Source organism: Eubalaena glacialis, chromosome 3, assembly GCF_028564815.1.
Source record: "Eubalaena glacialis isolate mEubGla1 chromosome 3, mEubGla1.1.hap2.+ XY, whole genome shotgun sequence".
Taxonomy (NCBI): domain Eukaryota; kingdom Metazoa; phylum Chordata; class Mammalia; order Artiodactyla; family Balaenidae; genus Eubalaena; species Eubalaena glacialis.
Genome location: NC_083718.1, coordinates 136854165 through 136873261, shown reverse-complemented (window position 1 = coordinate 136873261; position 19097 = coordinate 136854165). Strand labels below are relative to the sequence as shown.

The following is a 19097-nucleotide window of genomic DNA, read 5'->3' as shown; positions in this document are numbered from 1 at the left end:
AGAACTACAGGCATCTGAGAGCCTGAGAATTTGCTTTACCAATTACTTCAACGTTGGGATACAGATGTCCATTAGTATACCTGATATGATCTTACCTTAAAGTCAAAATCATTCCGGTTCTAGTAGCTCCACATTTCTAAGTTTTTTTTTAGCCCTTTACTATTTGTTGGTTCTTTCCATATAATGCTAGTGCTCTTAAAGATATATTTTAAAAATCCAATATACCGTATTCAGACTTTCTATGCAACTCCCTAACAGCATAACAAAATTTTTCTATTTCAGGACAACCATCTATAGCAATTCGAAAAATAACACAATCAAAATGAATACTTAATATTCTCCCTCCACACCCACACCAACAAGCCCCAAATGTATTTACGACTCGAGATATGTCCTGCCTCCACTTTTTAAATAAAACTGAGTAAACTTAGACATATAGTGCCTAGCGACACATTTTAAAATCTTTCATAACTCCGCACAGGTCTCAAAACATTATAAAAAAAGAGACCTTATCCCAATCATCAATGCAAACTGGAAACATGTTAATAAAAAATATAAGCTCTGGCATTATTTCCATTTAAAAGCATCAAGATAAAAGTTCATTAGAACATTCTATCAGCCACCAAAAAACAAACGACCCCCTGACATTCAGTATCGTTAACCTTCACACTCAAAAACATGGTTTGCTAAAAAGAAATGCCAATTGCCTTGTCAGTCCTTGAAATTCATTTTACAAGAACTTTCTTATTATAATAATTAAAATAGGTATCCCTCCCAAATGTTGACAGCCTAGTTTAATAAACACCCCACATAAACAAAACCTAAGTTTAAGGAGGAAAAATGAAATATGAGCATTACCCTTGGGGGTGCACACATAGGTCAGAAAACACATGACGATAAATGGGCTCCTATTTGATTGTTTTTATGACTTTTAAGAAGTGAGCATGAAAATAAAATCTTTATTTTCAGTTATTACCCACCAATAAGAGAAAGTTAGGTTCACAGTTTTAGCTCTTGACACAAAGTGAACTAGGAGGCAAATTTACATCCATCAGATACAACTAATGGACCAACTTTTAAAATCCAGGCTATCTTGAAAGCTTGCAACATACCAGATATTGCTGTGTATTCTCTAGTGACAGAATGCCAGCAATGGCTGACAATGAGTAGAACTTGTGATGGGTTTTTAATAGCAGTGTTTTTTTATATGTTGCTAGAAATCAGGAGGTTTATAACACATTCATGTCCAGAAATGAGTTAAGATACTTCAAAGTCTAAACACACTTATGTATGAGCGTGTTTAGGAGTGTGTATGTTGCAATCTCAAGAGGGGTAATAGTCCATATGGACTAAATTAATACTTGCCTCTGGGTAGCAGGTATGTTTGTAAATATAAAATTATGTTAAACATTAGCACCAGTGCAGAACATGCTCAGCATCATAAGATCCAAAACACCAGCACAAGTTTATCCATCATTAAAAAAAAAACAATTACCTCCTTCCTAAGATGTCAAACTAATAGGTAACTAGGTTAATAAATCTAATCCCAATGAACAACTCTTGTACTGTACAATTTCTCATTTAGAAGTATAGGGGAGAACTAATCAGCTAAACAGACATTTTATGATTTAAAGTCTTAAATCATAAAGTATTTTAAAAACTGGACATTACCATACATAGATAGAAAATTACTAATAATAGTGACAAAAAGATCTTCAAAACTGTAAATAAAACCCCTTTTCTGTTTATCAATAAATGTTGCAGAACACTTAAAAAAAAAAGATCCTAGAAAGCCTGTTTATTGATTATTCTCTCCATGTATGTTTTAGTCAGTGGTGATGCTCTCGATCAAGAAATCAATCCATTATTAACCTAATTTTCTAACGGAGGAAGAGGTAAAAGATACTTATCACCTTCTGTGGAATCTATCAACTTAAGACCAAAATGAATAGCAATATAGGAAATTCAGAAACAGTAAAATTTTTGGTTTGTATTTCATGGATGGTGCTGCTGTTCCAACCTTATAAAGTAAAGCTGTCTGCTTTCCAAATTCCAAAAATTAACATACCCCCCCACCCTTACCATACTAACCAGTGCCCTTTGGTTTCTTTAGAACAAGGGTTGAAGGGTTGATTATGGATGTACAATTTTGATTTGGGACCTTTCACACATACAAATCATACTGAGCAGCCACTTACTTTACAGAGCAGTTTAAATATTACGCATTAGCCAAATTAACTTGTTCCACCACCCTATTGGAGGAGGAAAAACCCAACACCCATAAAACTACTTCACTTGACAGTATGTGTCTATCAACAATAAGTAGCTTAAACAACTTTCACCAGTAAGGTGTCTAGATTGGTTTTTAAAATGGGAAAGTGACATATTTTAAAAGTAAATGTAATTGAAATTGTGAATCAATTATAAATTGAACCTAATGAACCATGCAGGAGCAAGGGTTAATAAATCAATGTGCTTTGAATTTGTTCAAGTACTGATATTTCTGTATATAAAGATTTAGCATATATAACAGCTATCATGAGAAGTGAAAAAAGACCTTATCCCCAGAAATGAAAATATTAAAACTAAGTTAAAATACATAAAGTAGTTAGTATTCCACACAGCATAAAATTTGACAATCAAAGTTTACATGTCCCAGTTGACCATGTGTGAAAATGCAAAGCAGGTATTAAAACTGCTATTATGTCCAATATTTAAAACCAGTTTGTAATAGGGGGAACATCTAAATCCTTAATTAAAAAACACAAATGAAGTGAAAGCTTTAAACTGGTACACACTGTTCACACCTATATTTCAAGTTTGGAAATGCATATTTGCAAGCAGCAATACAAAAGTATTCATGAAGAATGCATAATCTCTGAAAATTATGAAAACATCCCCGCTACCAATACATTTCCTAAATACAAAACTGACTACCATATTGTTACTTCTGTGTAGCAGGAGAAGTTCATTTTCAAAACAGATAAAATTCAGTCTTTAGGTGTGAATGGTATGAATGACAGTCTTTTTTTTTTTTTTTTTTTTAAATTTTTTAGTCGTTTGGGATCCTTAAGCATGCAAGCCTCAAAGAGGAGGGTCCACAAGGAACCAGGGTTGTCTTATGGCATCCAGTTAAGCCAGAGCTGGGAATGCCTCTGGGTCATCCACATCAGGAGCAGAAGCACTTGACTGAAAAAGAAACAGAAGCAAAATTAAAGATTTTCAAATCTTATTAATATATTTCCAGTGTCTACATTTAGACACAGAATTCTAAAAAAACCTTAGTTTTATTACAATAAGTAAAATATGTCAAAGCTTTTACTTTTGAAAGGCAAAATTATGGATCAGGATAGGACTACAGTGGGGGAGAGATCGGGATTGACATATACACACTACTATATATAAAATAGATAACTAATAAGGACCTACTGTATAGCACAGGAAACTCTACTCAATACTCTGTAATGACCTATATGGGAAAAGAATCTAAAAATGAGTGGATATATGTATATGTATAACTGATTCACTTTGCTGTACACCAGAAACACAACACTGTAAACCAACTATATGCCAATTAAAAAAAAAAAAAAAAAAAAGAATAGGACTACAGATATTTGCAATGAGCCTTGTCCTGAATTTCTATCAAGATCTCAGAAAACTCCCTAGTAACAGCACGGGTTATTTCTCTAATAAATCACACAAGTAGATTCACACAAGGTATGTATGTGGATTCTTACTCTGTTGTTCAGTATCCTTTTATTTTCCCCACTTGCTAAATAAGAATGGCATCAATGTGAAAGCAGGCTAAGAAACCAATTACAGTTATTTAAGCAGCACATTCTTGACTATTTACAGTCAAAATACAAATTTTTACAAAACAAAAAAGTATTGAAAAGATCCATATACACAATGCCTTTAAAAAAGAACCCATGTCACAGAGAAAGAAATAAAAACAAAATATCACTACATTGTTATGGGTGATCACAAAATCTAGGATATTAAGTTACTACTATAATCTAACATTGGCAGACTCAATCAAGCAGATGGGTCCCCCAATTTGCCTATCAGGTGTTGAGAATTCAGGAGGACATTATGGTTGTTTCCTAGGTAGACCATAAGAGACAATAAACTAACCCAAGTTATCTCTAATACTTTAGTAATATCTAGTCATTAAAACCATGGACTTTGGCATCCGACATATCATTTCAAATCTACCAATTACTAGGGCTTCTATCAAAATATTTCAGAAGAATTTGTTTTTTGTCACACTTAGTGCAAGGCAATGGAGATTACAGAAAACAGGACACAAATGAATCCCAACTTACAGAACAGCTCTCATGAACAAAAAACAATCAGTCAATGCCACAAAATTATACAAAGGACACAAAGGTTTTAAGCTGAGCCCTAAAAAGCAGTGAAGATTTGTCAAGGCAAAGTAAGTATCTGGCATTTCAGGCAGACCTTACCAAAGGCCAAGAATTACCTTGGTTCCCTTCACCTGAATTTCATCTTCTGTAAAATGGTGGGGTTTTTGTTTGTTTTTGTTTTTTTAGCACAGTACCATGACTGGCACCAGATAAGTACTCGATGAAGGGTGGTAAACTTAACTACTGGCAGCACTATTCAGTCATGTAAGTGCTTTAAACAAAAAATATAACCTAGGGGCTTCCCTGGTGGTGCAGTGGTTGAGAGTCTGCCTGCCAATGCGGGGGACACGGGTTCGAGCCCTGGTCTGGGAAGATCCCATGTGCCGCGGAGCGGCTGGGCCCGTGAGCCACAACTACTGAGCCTGCGCGTCTGAAGCCTGTCCTCCGCAACGAGAGGCCGCGACAGTGAGAGGCCCGTGCACCGCGATGAAGAGTGGCCCCGCTCGCCGCAACTAGAGAAAGCCCTTGCACAGAAACGAAGACCCAACACAGCCAAAAATAAATAAATAAATAAATAAATAAATTTATTAAAAAAAATATATATATAACCTAGGGCTTCCCTGGTGGCGCAGTGGTTGAGAATCTGCCTGCCAATGCAGGGGACACGGGTTCAAGCCCTGGTCTGGGAAGATCCCACATGCCGCGGAGCAGCTGGGCCCGTGAGCCACAACTACTGAGCCTGCGCGTCTAGAGCCTGTGCTCCGCAACAAGAGAGGCCGCGATAGTGAGAGGCCCGCGCACCGTGATGAAGAGTGGCCCCTGCTCGCCGCAACTAGAGAAAGCCCTCGCACAGAAACGAAGACCCAACACAGCCAAAAATAAATAAATAAATTTATATATATAAAAAATATATATAACCTAAAATGCAGTTTCTTAAAGGCATGCATGTCAACCTTTTTCTTCTTCGACTTATGTCCCCAAAAGGACCTAGGGCAGTGATTTATGGAAAGAGGTCCTCGAATTACTTAAAAGGGTAAAAGAAGCCTTAAAATTACCTTGTCAGTCCTGATGCCACGGTTTGGACGTCCACCACGCCCACGGCCACCTCGTCCTCCCCTGCCACCACGTCCTGGGCGGCCAAGGTCTCCAAAATTGATCTCCAGCTGAGATGTTATATCATTTGCTGGCTTCCGGAAATGGTGATCCATAACCGAGTCTTCAGCATGAGCCTAAAAATTTAAGTGAAGGCCACTGGGTGATTAATAGGAAAGTAATGTTGCACACTTCTAAATAATGAGTTTTCTCCTAAAAAGACCAAAAATCCAACCTGCACTTTGTGTGAAAAAATATAGTAACACCTCTACAGGTAATAAGTAAGCTTTGGGATCAGCTACAGTAATCTAGGAGGAATAACTCCTTTCACATTTCTCTATTTCATATTCCCTTAACTTTAAATTATAGATGATATTAGCAAGTCTTGATTAGAGATATAATCACAACTATTCAAGTGGCTGGGCCCCATCTCAAACCTATTGAACCATCATCTTTAGCAGTGAAGTATGAATAAGTACATTTAAAATATGCCCTGCAGATTAGCATTCCAATGTGAACCTCTGAGGAAGACTTGGATAGATGGTATATATTTCTATTAGAGATATTACTGAATATATAAGTTTTAAAGAGAACTTTTGCTCTATACTCTTCCAACTATGACTTGGGAAAGAAATTATATATAAACTTCTCAAAATGCTTTTCTGTTCATATTTAACTATGTGTTCTTCCATATAAATTGGAGAACTACAAATTCAAGTGAAACACATTACGTAAGAAAGGAACCTTGAAAAGCTGTGCACAAATAAAACCATGCCTTAAATTTACCACAGGAACCTTCTTAAAAATGAAGTCATATTTGTGAAACCCAGATCCTAAGCTACGTAACAGACTGCAAAAAAAGGCCAGAGAATTTTACACTGCTTTATGTCTGATCTCTTTTATATGCTTGGGGTGAATGGGTTTTAATCTTCTAGTTAGAAACTTCTTATACTAATTTGAAGTATGTTTTAATTTTTCTAAATACATGTATAATCCTCTTTTCTGAAGGGATATTTCACTCTTTCTAAATAGCTTGTAATATTACAACTGTTAATAATTACCTTTTAAAGTACAAATAAATTTTGTATTTGTACACAGATCTTCATTCCTTTAATCATCGAATACCCAAATTAAATGTCATCCCTTTATGTCTTCCTTTAGGTTAAATTTAAAGATAATAGAAGATTCTTTTTAAAATATTAATTATAAAGGAGCATAAAACACAAATGCAAACCCACAAAATCACTAGCAAATTAAAGTCAATGATATATACTAAGTCTCTGATTTTAAACGTTAGCTACTGCAAAGCAATGATATCAATTTATCAATTAAAAGCATTTATAGATTTCCAGAGCACAGAAGCAAAAAAACTTAAGTTGATATACTACTGAAAACATCTTGAAGGTTTTACTATAATAATAAAGAGGAAGTCTGGATGTTCAGGTTACATCCCCAACCTTCAAGTTAACTAGTAGGATAAATTTCCAAACTTTTTTTTTCTAGAGCACTGTATGACAATGAGGAAATAAGAGCTCTGGTCTCAGCTGTCAATAATTCAGTTCTCCATTTCTCAGTTTCTTTCTTTCCCTAACTACTTCATATTTGCTGTGAAGATGAAGATAAGTAAAAGAGAAAGAGTACTTAAAGCACTGTATACAACAAACTTGAAGACCTATCATACCGATCTTCCTCAAATTACAATGGTGTTGCATCCTGATAAAGCCTGAATATCTTTAAGTCCAAAATACATTTAATACACCTAACTTACCAAACATCACAGCTTGGCCTACCCTACCTTAAATGTGCTCAGGACATTTACATTCGCCTACAGTTGAGCAAAATCATCTAACACAAAACCACAAAGCCTATTTTATAATAAACTGTTAAATATCTCACATAATTTATTAAATGCAGTATTGAAAGTGAAAAACAGAATGGTTTTAAGTGTATCAGTTGTTTACCCTCATGATCAGGAGGCTGACTGGGAACTGCAGCTCGCTGCCGCTGCCCAGCATCACAAAAGAGTAGTGAGTACTGCATATTCAGCCTGGGAGATCAAAATTCAAAATTTGAAGTATGGTTTCTACTATATGTGTATTGTTTTCACACCATTTTAAAATCAAAAAACCAAAAAGTTCTAAGTTGGGGTCAATCTGTATTCAAATGATGAGGCCATATGCCAGTAAGGCTGGATTTCATGTACACACATCACAAAGGCAGCATAACTATAAGGGTCCAAACACATAAAAGTGGCTTGATAATGAAAATGTCCTGATTTCAAGGTTATTCATCACCAATTTCACATTTTATAATTTTCTAAAATTTTTAATTATATACATCACCTTGTGTAATAGTTATTTCTTAAAAGCTCAATATAAGATAATACTTAAAGCTGGGACACCTAACCTGATGTCTAAAAAATGCATGAAGAGGCTTCAGGGTATTAATGATAATAATGATACAATGTATCAAATCATTTTATATCTATGTGTCCTATTCTGGAGAAAAGTTCCGTTCCCAAAGTTCCCAAAAAGGTCATGAATAATTGTCTCAAAGGTGCAAAAGTAAATCTCTTTCACATTAACCTAAACAGTTTAATAATTAGTTCAAATGAACAATCTCCCCAAAGTGAACTTTCATGGTTCTTTAAATAAAGAATTCTGTTTTACACAGATACACAAAACAACTTTGTCTGCAAGAACTACAAAAAAATAACCAAAAGCATTCTAATGAAGATGTTTTTTCTTCCCTACAGAAACTGACACTTAAGATAATATCCTCATTTATACTACCTTCATGAAGTCAATGTTTAAAAAATCATCTCCAAACCTCTATTTTATTTAAAAATATTTCCAAGTTTGTTTCACAGCTATTTTCTTGTTTAGAAATTTAAAATGTGGATTTTTTTGAATCTTTTTATTACAGGTTGCCTTCATAACATTTCAATTTAACTTTGTGACTAAAATCTCGTACTTACACAAGCCCTAAAAGGATACAGCAGTGGGATTTTCCTCTAAGAATGTGCCCCAAGGCTTAAATAGAAGCTACCAAACCAAAAGTGACACATGTTTTTCTCAAATATTTTCATTAGTTTCCTTGTTTCCTAAGGAAAGGAAACTCATAAATTAATTCTCTGGTCTTTACAAGACATCACTCCTCCGTAAAGAAGGATAATACCATTTACTAAAGATTCCTGGATATTATATATGGCATACGCAGACAGTTTCCCATATAAAAATGCCAACCGCCTAACCTAATACAAGTCTTAATGACTCCCAGTTAGGTAAGATTTTAAAAAATATTACACAAATTTGAAAGAATAATTTCTTAGACTATATGATAATGCAGTTTATTTTCCTCTTGGGGCAATTTATCTGCCTCAAATAATCCTATGTAAAACTTTTCTTTTTTATAAACAGATTACCCACGTGAAATTTTAACACAAAAATTGTAAATGCAATTCAAGACATCTGAACATTTTCAAACACGACAAAACTTCATTTTACCTCTTCACTCTTTGACTTATGAAGAACAAATCCCTTCTTCCACTGCCCATCAGCACCTTCATTTGGTTTTCGGATATTAAATTCTACTTTTGCCCGGTCCTTATTTTGAATAGCCTTCCACTCATCCAAAGTCATTTCTTTTGGGCCTTCTTCCTTTACTTCTTCAACTTCATTCTCCCTGTGTGAAAATGTTTAAATTTTACACGTGGTAAGGGGGCTTATAAAATCATATAACTTACAATTATAAGTAAGGAAGTTAATCTTGGCTGGTTGGTAGTCTTCTAGATTACCCAAGGACAGGAGAATCACAGTTTTCTTTGTAACCCAGTGGCTAACATGTGACTTGGCAGAGACCAGGAATCCAATGTTTGTTGAATTAGTGAAAGCGTGGATAACTAAGGAACATACAATTCATCTTCATAAACTCTTAAATGATCATCTATCAGTAACACAATCTTGAATTGGCTATATCAAACCTAGAACACATTTTTTAAAACCATACTACTGTTTTTAAAACTTACACTATGTGATTAAAATCGTTGACCTAACTTCTCCTAAAACACATTTTTTAATTTCCATAATTTTCCACAATACGTAATTTATAACATATATGAAGGTAATCATCTAGGACATCCATGAGCAACCAAGTTTCATATTCTAGAATATAAAAGAACTGTTCCCCTATCCTTTATTTAACACTTAAGGCAAATCTTTAATTTCTAAAAATCCTAACTTTATATACTCCAACTTTCAAACCAATCGGTATATGAAAAGGAGACTACAGTTTCACTAGTAATGGAACTTTCTACAAAATACTGGTTTCAACGCTTAACACCAAATTAGTTATTTCTAAATATAATTCTCAGGCTGTAACTATTACATATTATCCCTTTCCCTTTTTACAGAAACAAAGCATAGGTCTAGGAATCCACTATTTAATCTCAATTTCCAACTGTCACCAAACAAGTTGTTTGCTATTTTGGGAGCACTGCTTCTTTCCAAAGACAGCAGGTGATTCAGTTAGCCTTGCTCAAATATCTCCTGTCTGTGCTACTCTTTACTGTTTGACAAATCCCATCTTAAAACTTCCCAGACCAAGCTTACACTGAATTGATGGAATCTAGACTGTAAAGTCCAACCCTGTCAGTTTACAGATCAGAAAACTAAAGACTGAAAAAAGGTCCTAGCTATGCGTAAGCTGTAACACAGCCAAGAAAAGAACTCAGCATACCTTTATCATATCATGAAACCATGACAACTACCTTCAAGGGTTGTTATAAGGATCAAATGAGACAAAACAGAAGCTCTAGAACTATACATAAGGAAGCTAATCAAATTCAGCCAAAGCTGTGTTTCTTAAATTTACACCTGCACATGCAAGACATAATACTATGTTCAGATTCTCCCCTATTCTGGAGTAAGACTAGAGGCTGCTCTAATGTCATCTTCATGGTCTTTAGACCCAATACCCCCAATTTTAGTCCTGGGAACTGAGCTAAGGATTTGCTTCCAATACCCTATCAATAACATCCTTTCCTTCTGGTAAACAGTTATAATCTTGTCAGATTACTCTTAAAGTGAGTTAAACATGAACTCTTCATTAAGGGAACAACATTTATGTTGAGCTTTGTAAAGTACTTAATGTTACATAAGGTTCATCTATCTCACCTATCACAATTTCATTGTTTACCACACAAAATTAAGACTCCATAGTTTTGTATAAATGAATTTATATTACCAAGTTCAACACATCACTTAACACCATGTATTTTTATCTACTCTCTCCAACAGTAAATTGATTATTATTCCTTATTCAAACAAATCCACAAAATATGACTTTCCAATCATTAATAATGGTTCACTGTAAGAACAATTCTTTCTGGAGAAAAAGAAAAGTTTAGAAAAGCATCGCCTCCCTAAATGATTTGAATATGCCCTGATTAAGAATGACTGACCTAAATAATCTGTAATGCAAGACTTTAAACCACATACTGAAAGAAATGCCTGGCATATAACTTCTGCTTGTATTGACGGAAACCAGAGGAAGGCATTAAATTATTTCTACTAGCATAACTTGAGTCTTTAAAACTCTCCCACACCCTTGAACAAACAATTTCAAAACCGTCTTCTAGTGAACTGATAACACATTCTGGTGCTTGCTCTCCTCACACATTTTAAAACAAGCCAATAATGCTATGTTCCAAATTCTATGTTGATGGAAAAAAAAAACTTCAAGGAGATGGAGGAACTAATTTTAAAATGGTCATGTTTTCTCGTTTTAAACTGTATTAGAATAAAATCTGTAGAGTTACATAGAGTCCAAAGTACTTTGAACTATGAGTTCCAAATATTTCTCAGGTTAAAACGGCTATTTTTGTGCTTAGGGTTAACAGGATTTACTAAAATACATATCTTCCGTATCTTTTTAAGATAACAATGGTAACTTCAAATAGAAATAACCATTTCTATTTGTCAAACCTTTAGAGACTAACATATACATTTGTAAAGCACTCCTCTAAATACTATTTGAGGGAATGGAGTACAATAAAGTCTCTCCTGTTAAAAAGCAAATAAATAACAGCATTAAGCCTATAGGTTGTTTTCTTGTTAAACCCCAAACATTTCAACGCTCGAGCATTACTGCTACCGTACACACAAATCACTTACTTATTTTCAGTGTCCGCAACTGGATGTTCTTCACCTTCAGGTGTTTCCTCAGTCACATTTGATTGCTCCAAGTCACTGCAATTATAAGATATTGGTTTCTGAATGTATTTGGGGGACTCTCTAAGGAAAGAAAGAAAAAAAAGGCATCTAGGTCCATTTACATGTAGCTGAAAGTCTTCACAGAAATATTTTAAAATTCTCACATTCCCAATGTCTTTTCCTACTAAATTTACTCCCCAGTAGACCACTAAGAGAAAATAATTTAAAAATGTATACTGATCCAAGTTATAGCTCAAGTACATTACTCAAAAAGTAGTATGACAGCAGTTAGTTCTAAAATAAAGCCTTACCGGCTTTTCAAATTTTTGTCATCACCAAAGGGGTCAATAACTAGAATGAGAACTATTAAATAAGAAACATACAATAACATAATACCCAAATAACCTCAAAATAGGATTTCAATAAAAGCTATATATCCATATGAAAAGAAAAATTAATACCACATATTTTTGAAACGTAGAAAAACTGGTCATTTGATACATTATAACCCAAACATATCCAAAAAAGCATTCATTATCTTATAAGGAAGTAGCTCTGAGATAAGAGCATCCATCCTTGTCCCAAGGACAAGTAAAAATTTAATGGGCAAACCTCTAGTAAGGTATAAGATCAATTTTATTAGAAGTATTTATTTAAAAAAAACAGAATACCAACGTTAATTCATCTTTGACAGTTCCCCAGTTGTGAGATCCGCTACCTCCACGCTTGTCCTCATGCTTCAGGCCACTGTAATGTGAAAAAGAACTAACAAAACTGAGTTAACATAATACTCTTTAGTTCTAGAAATTCAAATTTTGTTTTATTAAAGAAGTAGCTTCAAATATAAAAGTATAATAAAAACCAATATAAGACTTACGATCTATCGCTTCCACTATGCCTATCAAATTCACGTTTGCCACGAGAATCAAAGCCATCTCCCCGGCCCATTCCTCGTCCACGACCTCCTCGACCTCTTCCAAGACCACCACGGCCTCGGATAGGCCGGTCAATAATCGGTCTATAACAAATAAAAAAATATTATATACTTCTAAGGTTTCTGGTAAAAGGAAGAAGGGAAATTCAAAGGCTCAAAAATGCAGGAACATATTTACTGGCTCATATCCCAAAGGAAATCAAAACTAGGAAACTCCCCAACGTAAGAAAATTACTTTGACATTCTCTAAAACTTTACTACTAATGCATATACTTCTTCATTGTTACTCATTTCACATTATAATCTAGTAAAACTGCTATTCACCAATATACATAAAAATTAAAATAAACACATGTAACCTTCATAACTGAAGTGTTTCATTACAAGAAATCTAAGTTTGAATACTGAAAACTGTTACCAAAATGTCCTAAGAATAACAACACACACACTTAGATGTTTCGCTAGAAAAACTGATAAAATTAACTAGCCACACTGCTTCCTGGCAATTATGCTCAATTTATCTGTGTTAAGATGTGACTCTGTAAACTGACAAAACATGAAGAGATTAAGAAACAATCTTGCCTATCAACTGAAAATTCTCCTCCTTCACCCTTTTCTTCAAGTGGCTTTTCAAATCGTCTTTCACGAGGTGGTCGCCTTTCTGGTCTCCTATCAATTATCTTCCCTTCACCCTGAAGTTGTTGATCAGGTCTTCTTCCAACGCGTCTTATTCCTAAAATGATTTTAAAAAACCCATGTAAGCAAATTATTTTTTGCAACACAAAAAATTTAGGCCTAGACTGTTAAAAGAAAAAAAAAATCTACTCTTTAAGTCCACTAACTAGCACTTCCCACTGAAAAAGGCTAACGCTGGGCATCTCTAAAGTGTAACAAAGTACTTCAGAAAAATTCCTATTTAAATAAACTTGTTTCAAACTTCCATTCAGTTTGCCAAATAATTTTTTCCCCTAAAGCATTCTCTATAACTGACCTGGAAGTCATTTGGGTAGCCATTATTTCTCTCACTTTTCAAGATGCCAGTCTCTTAATTTAAAATTCTAAATTTAAAGAAATTTTAAGCAAATGATACATTTTGGTTTTAAAGATACCAAAGATAACACCATTAGCCATTCATAAATAATAACCAAGCAAACCAACACAATCACCAGGTAAGGACCCTCAAAAAACCCCAGTGAAGACATTATTTTATTTTATATAATCTGGAGGGGGAAAAAAAGAACAACAGAGTAAAAAGACTGATGATTCTATGAAATTACAAAACTGAAAGGAAAACAAACGGCACTTAACATTACATCTCTGATGGATAACAAGGTCTTACTGTAGAACACGTGGAACTACTGATATATTCACTATCCTGTGATAAACCATAATGGAAAAGAATATATTAGAAAAAAGAATGTATATATGTATAATCGATGAATCACTTCACTGTACAGAAGTTGACACAACATTGTAAATCAACTATACTTCAATAAAAAATAAATTAAAAAAAATTTTCTCTATAGTTGAAAATAGCTATTTAACAGGAAAAAGGTACCATCTTCCTCTCCTGTTGCAGTCTACATACATATATATGTATACATATACATACATACCACACCTAACTTTTAAAACATACTGTTATGCAACCAACAGGAAATAGTCCACTTATTTTATTATTATGGAGATTTTTTTGGTTTGCCTTTTCAAGTATCTTCGTTTCCAAAGAATCTTTAAAAACCACATAGACAAAAGGACCCCTTTTAAGCAAGACACAGAAATAGAAACTTGTGACACTAAGTGATGGCTGAAGCATTTACTGATTTCCCCCTTCATTCATTACTTTTTTCCTGTTAGTGTCAGAGGCCAAAAAGGCAACCAATATGCGTTACTGGTAGCCTTAAAGATAGTAAGTAGATTGATAGTTAAATTCATGACTAATATTTTAGGTATGCTCTAATTCCCAAACCACAATTTCTGACAAAGTCAAAAAGCACCTGAGGAATTGGTTTCACAAGAAATTAAGTTGGTTCACTCTGGTTCTTTCTAAGAAAGTGTAACACCACCAGGATGCCCCCAATTGTTCAGCTGCTTGTAGCCAAAGTCAAATGGTAAATGTCAAACTCTTCAGTGAAATTTTAAGGTCCATTCCACATACTCTCAGGACAGACCAGAAATCTTAGATCTTACACCAAGGCATTTTAAATAAATTTCATCAGAGGTAGTGTATTAGGGTGGAGCTATGGAACCAGTCCTTATAATATCCAAGCCACACACCCAAATGAACAATGGCTTGCTTCCCCACCCCAATATCCAGTATCAGGCTTACAGAATCTAAAACACTTACAAATAAATCCACCCAATGACTGACATTTAAAAATGCAAGTGTCTCTTGATTTTCACTAGATTCCAGGCTTCTAACATTAAAAAAACAAATGAGTAGGTGGTGTCAATTCTCAAGTTCCTCAAATGGGCAAAAGACAAACTACAAAATTCAAAGAATATACACATCAAACACACATCTAAGGCACATCTAGGATTGTGCCAGGACCTCTATTCAAAGGCAAGGAACACATGATCAGGTTAACAATCCATCCCACTACAAGAGGCAGGGACTTTGTTTACAGGTCTATCCTTCCCCAATGCCCAGAACTGACTAAGTAGTAAGGCCTCAAAACGATTTTTTTTCATTCAATATTTTTATAAGCTTGTGTTTTATGCAATTTAAGGTTAAGTGTGCTCTGAAATGCTGACCTAAGGAAAATGTTGATAGCTAATAATGGAAGTTTTCCCAAGGAAAGACTACTGAATGTTGAACTCGGTCCTGGTTATAAATTTATGAAATAAATTTTTAACTTTGTAATTTAAAATACTAGGTTCCCGGTAAGAGCTTATTTCAAAAATGGGCTTTATGATCAAAACATATGAGGGGTTTAAACCATGCTTTATGTTTCGAACATTCAAAATGGGTGAACACACTTCAGATTCCATTTTTTCATGTACTTTCTTTGGATTAGTGTGATGCAGGAGGTAAACTTGAGCACAGTTTAAATAAATACACAAGCCAGTGTTCCTTAACATAGAAATTAGATTTATTATTGTGCTACAGATTGCTATAAAACTTAGCTGAATGAATATTTAGCCTAAACGATGTATATACATGCTTTCTAATACTCCAACTTGTGCTTCCCTCCCCAACCTGTAATTTTAATGCAACTGTTTTATTTACCACCTAGGTTCTTCACCCCAAGCCTCACAAAGCTCTCTCTGTATTTTCTAAAAATTCTAAACCAAAACCTAACACAATTGTTTTGATTTTTTTAATTTAAAATAGTTGAATGTTATCAAATTCGACTAAAGCTAATGAGAACGCCTTTCAGAAGCACGTGGCAAAATTTCAATTTTCAACACATAAAGGAAACCTTTAAGCTTCAAAGCTTAAATCCTACACCTACTTACTACGGATCGTGTACACTTTTTCTAATCCCCCACTGTTTTGCTTTTTCATCCATCACAAAAGACAAACCAGTAACGAGTGAGAGTGCAAAAACCAAGTTCAAGACAATCCTGCGAAGTTTACAGTGACCTGGAAGCAACTACTACCCGCCAATGAAATCCTGACCATGCTTCACGCACATGGGAGAAAAAGCTGCACTCCAAAAGGCTCTGCGGCGGCTAACGCTGTGACAGCCTCGACACTCTTTGCACCACGAGGCCCAGGCCAGGCCACGCCACATGAAACACTGCATGCGGGGGGTCCGGCCGGGGAAAAAGATCGTGACCTGAGGACAAGCTTCAGGATTTCCTGCCATCACCAATCTTCATTCAGAATTCCCGCTTCTGCTCAATCCAAGGTGGCCAAATTTCTCTCCCTCCCAACAGCTTGACGCACTCCAGCAAGTTATTAAGTTTGCAATAGTTGTGCGGGCGAGGGGGTAACGATAAAGCACAGGGGGCACGTAAAAGGGCACCTTACTCCACAACATCCGATAGGCTCGAACGTAGTGGGGGGGCGTAGGTGGAAACTCCGACCCCCAGCTTTTCTCGGGGGTACCCCACGCCACCCTGGGACAAGACGGCAGGGCAGGAACCTAAAAGACACAACCGCACCTCAGAGCGGCGGGCTGAGAGAGAGCTCTGAGCAGGAAGAAGCCGCGGAGGCCCCGCCATCCCGTTAACAACAAACGCTCCGAGAAGGAGCTCCCTTCCCCGAACCTCGGCCCATGCGCTCGCCCGCCAAGGAATCCGGCGGGAAGACAACAGCCTCCCAGGATCCCGACCACGCTCCTCCGCTCAGAACCTGAGGCGGGAAGGGGTGGCTCCAGGATCCTTGCAGGTGGCGGTTTGAACTTGGGGCTACCACGCTCCCAGCACCTTCGCAGGACCTGGCTTTTGTCAGGCGGGGGAAACGCGGGGAAATCGGCGGCCAAGTCTCCCGCGGACCATCGGAGCCCCAGAAGCCAGTGGTAGCCGCCAGTCCCCTCGCTCCTTCCCTCCATCCCGGGTCTCCCCCACCTTCCACCACAGCTTTACCTTCTTTCTTAAGCGCCACGGGCGGCTGCGTCTCCTCCTTCTTGTCAACCACGCCGACGTTGGGGGGCAGCGGGTTCTTGCGCTCTTTCTGGGACTCTTTACGCAGCTGTTTGCCCGCCGCGTTGGAGTTTGTCTGGGCTGCGGCCTGAGCTGCGCTCTTGGCCCCAGGGCCCCCAACGCCGCCCCCGCCGGCTTCTTTTTTCTTGTTCTCTGCTGCCTTCAACACCTCGAAGGGGTCCGATTCGTCGTCAAATAACTGGTCGAATCGGTTGGTGACCACGCAGCCGAAGCCTTCCTGTAAGTGCCCAGGCATGATGGTGGCTCGGCGGCGCGTTCCTCCACGGATTGCAGCGGGCCGCGCCGAGCCAAGAGCGCCTGCTTCAGCTCTTCCCACAAGATGGCCGGGCCGAGAGAGGGGGGCCGTCTTCTCTTCCGGCGCCAGGCACACATCCGGGAGCGGCCAGCGCCGCGCGGCACCATGGGGTGTGTAGGCCGCAGTCGCCTCTCCCGAGGCGGCTCCCAGCGTTAGGACTACAATTCCCAGAACACACGGCGCGACAACTCTTCGCGCGCGCCTCAGAGGCGGGACCTCACCGAGGGAGTGGAGCAGCAAGCTGAGGGAGAAGAGCGGTGGTGGGCGGAGTCCTGCCACCTGCTCTCGCCACCCTTAAATTCTCCGGGTCTCGAGCTGCGCTGAAAACGAAAACGTGACGGCGTGTTTTGCTCGGGAAAGTTCTGAGCCTTCGGTTTTACGTCCCGCCTCCGGCCCAGGGCTAACTTTCCCCACCTGTCCAGGAGGTCATGGTGACTACCAGTCCTACGAGTGGAGACTCACAAACTTCCAGGGCTGGCGGGTTGCTGAGGTGCCGCACTTGCCTCACGAGCGCAGGACCCGCTCTGTGTCAAGTCCCTAGCTGATCAGTTGCTGGAGTCGCCCTCCTGCAGCTCCAATAATGAATTGAGGCTCTTCTGTTTAATGTGAGGCGGAATACGCTTCCTCTCGCGGGGACTGAACTCGAGCAGCAGAATCAACCCAAAAGACAAGTTGAACTATCGTATGTGAGTGTTGCGCTCTTTTCTTGTGTGAGGAATGCCGTGTTGCCACTAGTGCTTTAATTGAAGTAAACTCCTGACACTGCAACACTAGCCAGACGCTGGGCAAGCCTCGAAAAGGCACTGTTTGTAGAAACACTTTCTAGAGTCAATCCAATTGTCCTTTAGTGTCCGGCAAGCCAAGGATTGGGTGTCAGTAAAAAGTGCTCAAGAAATAACATTTTAGAGCATCTGAATGTGTGGTGTGCTGAGAGGTGCAGTGAGGGGAGGAAAATAATATCAGCAAATTAACTGTCATTACTAAAAGCATTGATATTAGTTGAGAATATTAAAGTCCATTAATAGAGTGTCAATGCGTATTCAGGCATATTTGGTAACGCTGTAAGTGTAAATGTGTTATCATAATTTTAAAACCTTTTTCCATTAACACAAGATATAGAAAAATGCATCTCTATGTTCCAGGTGCTATGAATAACCTTAATGTCGACAACAACTTGTTAGGTAAGTGGTTGTCCCATTTCACAGATGAAACCATTTCAGAGGTGAAATGACTTACCACGTTCACATCTTTGTAAGTGCTAGTGCCAGGAGTTAACCCAGTCTTCTGACTCCACTCTGAGACTCTTGACATCAACTCTTTAATCCAGACTCTGACTTCTGATAGAAGTCAGTCAATGTAAGTTAATTTACAGTATTTAATGAGATTTAAATATTGTTGCATGTCAGGCAGGGTATGTCACATGGCCAAATGTAATCTTATCGATTTCTGAGCAGAATTTAAATCAGTTCCTTAACAGGGAAAATCAAAGAGTCGTGTTACAGGCATGTGGCAGCAAGCCTAGTGGTTTTCTTATTTCTAAATCCAGCCCCCATTCCTCAAAGTCACCTATTTCTCTGTCGCCTCAG

General features: G+C 37.4%; 1 protein-coding gene across 4 annotated transcripts; it reads right to left on the bottom strand.

Moving 5' to 3' along the window:
- Positions 1-943: 943 nt before the first annotated feature.
- On the bottom strand, positions 944-17570 carry SERBP1 (SERPINE1 mRNA binding protein 1). 4 transcript variants are annotated; one of them, XM_061184042.1, is made up of 8 exons: positions 17139-17570; positions 13188-13338; positions 12549-12689; positions 12347-12436; positions 11633-11752; positions 8966-9143; positions 5423-5596; positions 944-3189 (listed from the first exon to the last, which is right to left on the bottom strand). In XM_061184042.1, exons 1-8 carry the CDS (start codon positions 17449-17451, stop codon positions 3133-3135), a joined length of 1224 nt encoding a protein of 407 aa, XP_061040025.1. In that variant the 5' UTR covers positions 17452-17570; the 3' UTR covers positions 944-3132. The 4 variants fall into 4 exon arrangements, with proteins under 4 accessions (XP_061040025.1, XP_061040026.1, XP_061040027.1 ...); XM_061184043.1 differs by having other exon boundaries at positions 12347-12418; XM_061184044.1 differs by having other exon boundaries at positions 11633-11707; positions 17139-17569.
- Positions 17571-19097: the final 1527 nt, after the last annotated feature.

What these genes read in the sequence shown, in the direction of transcription:
- SERBP1 (XM_061184042.1), bottom strand. Translation starts at nt 17,451, where the DNA reads ATGCCTGGGCACTTACAGGAAGGCTTCGGCTGCGTGGTCACCAACCGA. An exon ending in CGTGGCGCTTAAGAAAGAAG is followed by an intron (nt 13,339 to 17,138) that starts GTAAAGCTGTGG and finishes AAATCATTTTAG; the next exon opens with GAATAAGACGCGTTGGAAGA. An exon ending in GGAGAATTTTCAGTTGATAG is followed by an intron (nt 12,690 to 13,187) that starts GCAAGATTGTTT and finishes TATTTGTTATAG; the next exon opens with ACCGATTATTGACCGGCCTA.